The following is a 9,814-nucleotide window of genomic DNA, read 5'->3' on the forward strand; positions in this document are numbered from 1 at the left end:
CCTAAAATTAATGGTTCATCTAAATCTAATCTGTCAAAATGGTTGCCTAAACAAAATTTATATTCTTGTTTATGAATTAAATATTCCTTTAAAGAAACTTTATACGTACACATACTGTTTCAAAATATAGAATTATATTTATATAGAGAATCAGAGTAGTTGGAATCTGGTTATACCTAAAGAAATGGGAAGAGTACAATATTTTAGAAAAAGATGCAAATAATTTAAAATCAGATGATATGCAACCAATTATATTCTCACGTAGATTTCTTATTATCTGTTATACCTTTATCTATGATCTGTTCATTCTTATTTATATCTATAAAATATCACAATATTTACACACAAAAAAGCGCAGATACTCTCTGAAATTCAATAAATCGAAACAACATTTAAAATGTATATGTTATGTAATAATTAATAATACTCAAAAACTATAATTCTACAAAACACTTTAATTGACATTAAGATTGCATACATTCTAAAATGTTATAACCTTGATTATTGTGTTAAAAATTTTCTTCCGAAACTTAACCACATCAGAATAACAAACAAAATTGACCTAACCCAACCCAACAAATTAATTCGAATCAAAGAGGATGTCGAAGACGCTATTGTAAGAAAAATCATATTATTAGATTATTCTAGAAAAACATATTGTTAATGGGCATCCCCAACGATTACGTCACAGCTTATCAAATCCACAACAAAAATGTCCTCTCCAGTATGAATGATTCATTCATCCCGTAAACAACCACAAACTAACGTTAGAAAAGTTAAAACCATCCGTTAGGATGTTCAAAAAAGTGTTTCAGTTTGAAAGTTTCGTAAGAAAATGACTCGATATCAGGATTTGTATCATTACGTACGAGCTGCATCCTGGCCAGATGCAGTTATATCCGACATAAAGTTTAAATATAAAGATATCATTGCTTCAAATCGGCAATTGGCAGCCTGTAAAAACATTACTGATTTTTTGTACATATTGGAGAAAAGGGACGAACTAAACGAAGAAAATTATGTTATCTTAGAAGATCTTTACATTTTATTGAGGGATGTAAACGAATCTCACCCACAACAAAAAGGAAATCTAGAAACAAGAATCAGCCCAGGTATATTTCGATTTGATTATATAATCTTATTTATCTTCGCTGAATTAATGAGACATGCGTGTCTTGTAGGAACGTGCTACTCATTGTAGCTTGTACAGTTAAAAAATGTTACAAAAAATATTTTGAGCTGCCATGCTTTCGTAAAGTACGGCAACTAAAAAACGGTAGGGACATAAACCTTTTGGTTTATTTACTACCCTTTTTGTTAATTGTTGTTATAAAACAAATTTATTTCCAATTTTGTTTTCTCACAACGAATTTTTTGAGAATTTCGTATCCTTATTTGGGTTGTTATTTTCATTCGGTGTTTCATTGGTATAGGGCTTGCGTACTAGAAGCTGAAAATCACGTTTTTGAAATGATTGATAGGGAGTTGGATGAAGTTTAAATTTTAATTATTTGGGTAAATTAAAAAAATTATTATTTTAGGTTAGGTTAATTTTAAGTCTCAAAAACTTTTTTTAGGTTAGGTTAACAATGGTTTTCTAATCATTACTGATAAATGTTATCTATTTTTTTTTTTTTTTTATTAAGAAAAACAGATATCATGTTTTTAAATATTACTGTTTTCTGTTTTAAAATAGCTGAAATTACAGTTTATTTAATTACTAATCTTTATGACCTTAAATCTTAATAAGTGATATGGGTTGCCTATATGAAATATTTTTGTTATTATATTTAGGCCCACTTTTACCACCTCTTGGTAAATTTATCCGATAGATAATTACCATGGTTACAGCGGTTTTAAGCGCTCTCATTGGTTAAGAGCTCCAATTTATCAATCGGTTAAATTTATCAAGAGGTGGTAAAAGTGGGCCTTAGTTTTATATTTTATGTTAATATTATTATTATTAGTTATCCAAAGATTTTTTTAGGTTCGGGAAAATGTTATTTGTTTAATAGTTTATAAAGATATCATTTCATTGTGATTTTCATTGTTTGTAGTATGCTGTCCATACACTTATGATTCAGCGAATTTCTATAACTATAAAGTAAGGAGATATCAACCGTTTTGAGTTTACTTAACTCGCTGGTTTCGGTGCCGATAATCTGTTTTTTAAATAAAATGGATAATTGGGTAACGTTTTTAGTGCGGAAGTACTACTCGCGGATGGTACCTTACATACCTAATTGTTGGCAGACTTTGTGCGCCAAAATAAATAAATATGTTATATTTTGGTGAAACAGGCTCTGCTTAAGGTTAAATCTAATCCATTTATTATGGATTTGTTCAGTAAATCTTATGATTTACTTGTTAATCACAATGTGGTGTAGATCATCCGTTGCAAATGATCCGTATAAAAACGTGGAAAATATGAAACTTTGACATATTTCCTTGTTGCTTGCGTATCATTATGAACGTATAATTATATTTGTTTGTTGTTGTATATATTTGAATGCATGTACGAGTTAAATTCTTGGTTGCAACTTTATATTAAAGCTTGTTTTACTATAATTAAAATAAACTGCAAGTAAGTTTAATTATTTGTGAAACATGCTTCAAAAAAACCTAACCAAGAAACTTTGTAAATCTTGTTGCATGGTAAAACTTTTCTTAGTAAAAGTTTTTTTAAACTAAAACTAGAACTAACACCAGCACTATCACTACAACTAACACTAAACCTAGAACTAGAAACTTTCGAGTTAAAAACGTTTTTTAAAAAGGTGTTTGACTTTCAACTTGTTTCTGAAGAAGGTTTGGAAGTCACTCCAAGTCATTTCCAACTTGTATCTGAAAAAAGATGCAACATGGCATCTTGAAACGACAAACACTTTTTCAAAATACGCTTTGTTTAACCCGAAAGTTTCTTGTTTTAGGTTTAGTGTTAATTGTAGTGATAGTGTTAGTGTTAATTCAAGTTTTTGTTTAATTAACTCTGGCCGTGAAGGCCTTCATACTTATAAAACTTTTTTTGTTGAGTATTTATAGATGTTTCTTTTCGCGGTATTGAAAAGAAATAGATAAATACTTAAATGTATATATTGTTAATACACACGCTTTGGCCTTTTAACAAAAAAAGACCAAAACCTCCTTGGAAACAATTAGGTATGTAAAGCCGTCCGTGAGTGTACTTTTTACCGCACGGGTAGCTCGTTTTTACTTGTCACGTATGGGCTCCAACATAAATGGGTTGGAACTACCAATATATTTGGAAGCTATCACTTCATTCTGCAGGGCAATACGAATGTGTGTCAGGTATTTGAATAACAGCTTTTAATATAAAAAGTGATACTTTGACTTAAATACACTTCTGTTTATTCTATAGATACTTTTTAAGACATATTTGTTGTAACACGATTTAAATCAATTTTTGTTTTAGAAGTTCGGGTGCTTCCTGTTGTACCAAATGGGCTTTACAAAAGACTTGAACAAGTCATTTCTCTAAAAATCGGTCACAAATGGAAAGATTTTGCGCGGGGACTAGGAATACTTGAAGGACAAATCGATGAACTTGAAGATCGACACAAAAACATATCGGATCGTATTCGTGACGTACTTGAATTTCATGAACATTGCTGTCCCAAGCAATTTTTGTATTCCTCCATTTACAACGCTTTATGTTTAGCTAGACGTAAAGATCTCGCTTTGGATGTACAACTTATTATTGACACAAATTAATTTTTAAGTAAACGTAGATAGTATTTTTTAATATTTTTATTGTGATTTTGATTAAGATGTAACCCTTTTTATAGATATTGTTTTATGTGTTAAAGTTTAATGATAAAGATTTTATTAATTTAAACTGCCATTTTGGCTTTTCTTTGTTTATATATTCCAAGGATAAATTTAAGAGGTCAAATAGAACAATAGGTTCATTATTGAATTCATCTGCTATATACACATTTATTTATTATTATTAGTACTGGGAATGAATTTGAAGCATTGAGTTGAAACCAATGATTTCAAGAGAACACCAAAAAGCAACAAACAACCTCATTTTTTGGCACTAAATAAATTTTCAATGGTTTTTTTTTATTAAATATTAATTAAGAGAATTTAATATTAAATTACTTATTTTCCAACATCTTCATTTAACATATCTTCAAGTTTATCTTTAACACTTCCAAAAACTTCTTTACAAATGACATCTCCAGATTCATCACTTATTTTATCAACAATTTCATCACCAGATTTTGAAATAAAACACTTCTTGTAGGTGAATTGAGTAAAATTAACTGTGTTTATTAAACTATCTTCATTATTTTCGATGGTTAAAGATTGAATTGAAACTAATAATTTTAAAAGGAGAACACCAAAAAGCAACGAAAATAACCTCATTTTGTGGCACAAATTTAATTATAATTATGGACCTTCTTTATTAATTTCCTCGTTTTTGTACTAATTTTATCTTTATTACGATTTGTGTCTAGACAGAAACAATAAACGTTTTATTTTTAATACTGTAATAAAAAATTTCATTCTAGAACATGTAAGGTTATGTTTTTAATTATTTTTCATTTAATTTGTTATTAACAAATTATTCTCAGGATCATTTAGTTTTCTTTTAATAATAACTCAACGTTTAGATGCACAAATATATGTTGGATTAGATCGTTTTGGACCTACATATTGCCCTTATCTGTAATCTTTTGGACAATGGTGTATCAGTGATGAAAGAGACTTATAAATAAGATTTTTTGGTTAAGTTGGGTTAAAAAAATAAGTGCTAAATTGTAGAAACCTTAATATAATTTTATTTAATTTATAGAAAAGAAAAAAGATCCTATCACAAAAAAAAGAATCTTCAAAATATTACTTCATTCAACTAAAAAAAGAAACAATATAATAATGAAAATAAAGTTATGCTTCACAAAAATAAAATAAAATAGCTTCCAATTCATTCCAAATTCAATCCTTAAAAGAAAATGAATGATTGTATTAAAACGTAAATATTTCTTCATATTTTAAACTAAGTATCAAACGACACTATAAACAACGGCCAAAATGGGAAAAAGTATTATTTTTTTAGTTTTAAATAAGTGTACAGCGGTACGTTAACCACAAAGATTACAATACATTCGTACAGAGCAAAGTAAAGTCAAAACAACGGGCTCAAACAAGTGTCATTCTGTCAATATATCTCAAAGAAAATTATTAATAATCAATCATTTCGGTTTAAGCTGGAGGCGAATTTTGGGGGTTAGGAGGTAAAGGGAAATATGTTTTAATAAGGAGTTTTGCTTTTTTGCAATTTTTCTTTTTTGCAAGTATAGTATGGGGTGGGACGATAGAAATTATCATTATTTAATTAATTATTGGTTGTTATACTCGACAGAACGACAAGGTCTGGCTACGCCCACCCACCGTTATACGGTATACGAGTTCTTGGTGACCGAACCGGCCTTGTCTATGGTGTCTTTATGGACTTGGTAGCCGATCGTCACCTTCGGCGAGATGCGCAATCTATCTTTTAATTTCCTACCAATTTCTATAACAGCTGCAGCCCTCATTGCATCCGCAGTCCATATTCCTACATACAAAAAATAATTATAATTTAATTTTAAATCATTAAAACGGAATTATTTTTACCTATTTTATCACCTTTTCCCCTTATATTCACCACAGCACCGCATACATCTTCAGAATTTTCAAACGCTTCCCCAATTAGGCAAAGAATCTAATTAAAAAATAAAGTTAATTTACAGTTCCCTGTAATTTATAACTAAAAAGTGAGTCATTGCACAAAAATGTGAAAGGCGAAACTTACAACATCTAGCCAAAATCGATCAAGATCATTTCCACGTTGTTTCTTATCCAAATTAATAAGCCAACGGCCGCCCCTTTTATTAGCATCATCCTCCCACATGGGTCTGATGCCCTTCTTAAATAGCGAATAATCGCAACCTTGCCTAAGCTCGCTAGCCAACTTTATGTGGTTGTAAAGGCTCCAAAAGTCCTCCACCGTTTCAAACGACGCGATTTCCTTCTGGTTCTTTTCCCAGGTGTTGGCACGATCGTTCTCAAAGTACCACAGGGTCCAACAATTTTGCAGAGGGTGTTTCATCGAATAATCTATCGTGTCGATCATCTGATCCGGTTCCTGCCTCTCGTTTTTATCGTTCTAAACAAATAAAAAATGTCGATTAAAACGTGAGGCTCGTCAATATGCTTGCGGAGTATATTTTAGGTTAGGTTCGGGTAGATGATGTTCTAATAAAAAAGCGGTTTATTACCTCGTTTTCTAACGAATTCGTAGACATTTTCGCAGAAGACGTACAGCCCTGTTAGCAAAAAGAAAGTTTAATTTTTGCTTTTTTTGATTGAGTTACGAGCCGACCACTATCGGCTTCGCACCTAAATTCACTCCAATCAATTAAGCGGTTTATTTAAATTTAAGAATAAAAGAAAATGAATTTTTACTTCATTTCATCAAATTAAATTTATTGTTTTTAAAATTATTATAGTTAAGTTTATTAACGGTTAATTGAAATAAAGTAAACATGATAAAATTAATTTTTGACAGATTAAAGGTTTAGTTGACTAATTTCACTCAAATGATTATTAATTTATTGGTTTATTACAGATTAATAATAAATATTTGTTATATTTAGGATCAAAATGATCATTTTATTAATTTTTATTGTATAAAAATTTATTTTGACATATTTGTCATTATTATCTAAAGGAGAAAGAATTTTGTTAAAACGATTTGTAACTAATTTCGCATGAATATTTCAAATTATGAATTAAATTTTAATTATTATAACGAATTTTAGTGTAAATAATAATTTTAATATAATTTTATTGACTGTATTAATAAATTTTATTATAATCTTATTTCTTTTTTTGGATGGAATTTGTTTTGGCTGTTTGAAAGGCGGGTAATTTGAATATGAGGGTGATGAATTTGTGTTTTAAGAAGGAACTTACCCACATTTTTGTTGAGATATGACAATACACTAAAATTCAAAACGAACACAAATGAAACAAATATGTGAGTAGTTTTTATTTTCATCAGCCAACTTTAATATTTTCAAAAATATTATTTTAATAATCCTGTCAATCAATTTATTTTACATTTGGTTTGCAATAAAATGAATCCCGATGATCCTGCAAACCCGAATTATACCCAACCAGCCACACTTCCAGTTCCGCAACAAAGTCAACTTCCAAGTTATTTAAGCTTTGGTCATTACAGCATTAATACGAAAGGATATCGAAAGATTGACGATGAGCTCCAGCCCCGCGGAAGTATCATTCTCCCACAACTCCAACAATCAGAAAGAAAATTTTTCGAGATGGTAGCTTGTAATGATATAGCCGCAGTACGAGACTTTTTACAAGAAAATCCTCATTTTAACATAAACTGTGTGAATTTTCAAGGAGTATCAGCTCTCCATATCGCAGTTCAAAACGTTTCGGAGAATATGGTTGAATTGTTAATAAGCCAACCGGATATTGAAATAGGCGATTGTGTTCTCCATGCAATCCGAGATAACCAAATCAAAATTTTAAAAATTCTCTTAAATAAACTCCATCAAACAGCTCCAGGATTTGAATTTGTTGGTGTAACTAATAGTTCGGATTTTCCAGAGTATGTCACGCCTTTAATTTTAGCCGCTCAATGCGGTCACTTTGAAATAATCGAACTTTTGATCGAAAGAGGACATAAAATCGTTAAACCACATCCTCCAGATTGCCAATGTCACGAATGTCGAGCTCAATACTTAGCGGATGATTTATTACACGGAGAAACGTTGAGATTAAATTTATATCGTGCAGTTTCAAATCCATCTTATATTTGCCATTCGACGTATGACCCAATTTTAACAGCTTTCCAACTATCGAAAGAGTTAATGGATTCGGCTTACGTTGTGCCGCAATTAAAAACTGCCTATCAAGAATTAGCGAATGAAATAAGCCAATTTGCTGTTGATTTAATCGGTTGTTGTAGAAGTACGGAAGAAATGGATTTAGTTTTAAAACAGGTTGATGGATTGTATGTTTCACCTCATTTTTTGTACCCTCGATTACTTCTGGCTATTGATTACAAACAAAAACATTTTGTTGCGCATCCAAATTCGCGGCAAATGATTGATACTGCTTGGCATCGAGAATTTCGCGAATGGAAATACAAATCGATTTTAATTAAAGCTTTATATCCGTTTTTCAGACTTTTAATGATACCTGTTATTGCTATTTTATGTTTGGTTATGCCACATCATCATTTAGTTACGTTTTATTCGATTCCAGTGAATAAAATGTTGAGTCACATGGCAGCTTATTTTATTTTTTTGGTTATAATTTTTTTGGAGAGTAACATTGATAAAAAAGAAGCTAAAAGAGGGCCTCCAAATTCAGGGTTGGAGCCGGTTATCATTATTTTTGTAATTAGTAGGATTTGGAGTAGTTTTCGTTTGTGTATGATTAGAGGCCCAGCAAGGCATTTCAAAAAATTATGGAATTGGTATGATTTGGTCAATTATATTTTGTATCTTTTAACGTTTTCTTTCTGGGTTTTTGCTGCTATTGATGTTCGCGATAATGGGCAAGTTGATTTAGAACGGAAGTATTGGCATCATTTGGATTACACTTTAATTGCAGAAGGAACTTTTGCAATAGCCGTTGTGATGTCTTTTTTTCGTACGATGAATTTGATGCGTTTAAACTACATGCTTGGTCCGTTACAAATATGTTTGGGAAAAATGAGTGCTGATATAGCGAGATATCTAACCATGTTTGCATTAATTATAATTGCTTTTACATGCGGAACTTGTCGCCTATATCACTATTACGAAGGTATGGTTCAAATTGATAAAGAAACTGGGGTGAAAAAGTCCCAAGAAGATTCTTTTGTAAGTTTCGCCGCCGCTTTAAAAACTTATTTTTGGGCGATTTTTTGTATGTCTGGTTTAAGTTCGGGCGATGTTATCATCGAAACTTTACCCGGAGAACAAGAAAATACTTACATTTACAACACGCACGAGTTTACTGAAGCTGTCGGCTACATTGCCTTCGCCCTTTTCGAAGTAATCATTGTCATCGTTCTTTTAAACATGTTAATTGCGACAATGTCGAATACTTACCAAAGAGTTATTGATAATGTTGATATTGAATACGCGTTTGGAAAAACGGAGTTTTATATGGAATACATGGCCCAAACTTGTCTTCCGCCTCCGCTAAACTTAATTCCTACTGCAAGAGGATTAGGTTCGATTTTTGAGTGGTTGCACGTTTTAACGAAAACGCCCCCACAGAAAAAAGCTCGATTTACTTTAACGAATTGTTGCTTTATTGAAACTGAAATGGACGAACAATTAACGAAGGATTTTCCTATTTTAATGACGCAATTAATTCAAAGATATTTTAGAGAAAAAGATGTTTCTTCTGATAAAATTTCAACTGATGTTGATGTGGTTAAACAAGATTTAAATGAAATTAGAAGTATTTTAAGGGAATCTTTGCAACCGGTAATAGTTGTTGACTTGGCTGGGGATGATGAAAATCCACCGGGTCAAGGAATTCCAGATCGGATGCCATAATTACTTTTTAATTTAATATTTAACACTATATTAGGATTTATAACCAAAATCTTCATCAATACTGTACAACTTTATTATATTATTATTGTTATTATTAATTTTATTATAATTGATAAAATCTGCAAAACTAACCACACTTTTATTTTCAAAACAGTTTTATAATTATGCTGTAAAATATCACTTTTTCCTCAACAATTGGAGATATTAACATATTTTAG

At 30.7% G+C, this 9,814-nt stretch overlaps 3 protein-coding genes across 4 annotated transcripts; 2 read left to right on the forward strand and 1 right to left on the reverse strand.

The window, feature by feature from the left end:
• The first annotated feature begins 457 nt into the window (after window positions 1-457).
• On the forward strand, window positions 458-3,862 carry LOC111427930 (fas-associated death domain protein). Its single transcript, XM_071196736.1, has 2 exons — window positions 458-1,112; window positions 3,434-3,862. The coding sequence occupies exons 1-2, from the start codon at window positions 836-838 to the stop codon at window positions 3,730-3,732; spliced, it is 576 nt and encodes a 191-aa protein (XP_071052837.1). The 5' UTR covers window positions 458-835; the 3' UTR covers window positions 3,733-3,862.
• A 1,197-nt stretch (window positions 3,863-5,059) lies between these two features.
• LOC111427902 (eukaryotic translation initiation factor 4E-1A-like) lies at window positions 5,060-7,070 on the reverse strand. Of its 2 annotated transcripts, XM_023063259.2 has the most exons (5): window positions 6,985-7,059; window positions 6,288-6,335; window positions 5,822-6,175; window positions 5,644-5,731; window positions 5,060-5,584 (listed from the first exon to the last, which is right to left on the reverse strand). In XM_023063259.2, the coding sequence occupies exons 1-5, from the start codon at window positions 6,988-6,990 to the stop codon at window positions 5,421-5,423; spliced, it is 660 nt and encodes a 219-aa protein (XP_022919027.1). In that variant the 5' UTR covers window positions 6,991-7,059; the 3' UTR covers window positions 5,060-5,420. The 2 variants fall into 2 exon arrangements, with proteins under 2 accessions (XP_022919027.1, XP_022919028.1); XM_023063260.2 differs by lacking the exon at window positions 6,288-6,335 and having other exon boundaries at window positions 6,985-7,070.
• An 18-nt stretch (window positions 7,071-7,088) lies between these two features.
• On the forward strand, window positions 7,089-9,727 carry LOC111427901 (short transient receptor potential channel 4-like). The gene has a single exon (XM_023063258.2). It carries the CDS (start codon window positions 7,149-7,151, stop codon window positions 9,594-9,596), a length of 2,448 nt encoding a protein of 815 aa, XP_022919026.1. The 5' UTR covers window positions 7,089-7,148; the 3' UTR covers window positions 9,597-9,727.
• Window positions 9,728-9,814: the final 87 nt, after the last annotated feature.

Source organism: Onthophagus taurus, chromosome 6, assembly GCF_036711975.1.
Source record: "Onthophagus taurus isolate NC chromosome 6, IU_Otau_3.0, whole genome shotgun sequence".
Classification (NCBI taxonomy): domain Eukaryota; kingdom Metazoa; phylum Arthropoda; class Insecta; order Coleoptera; family Scarabaeidae; genus Onthophagus; species Onthophagus taurus.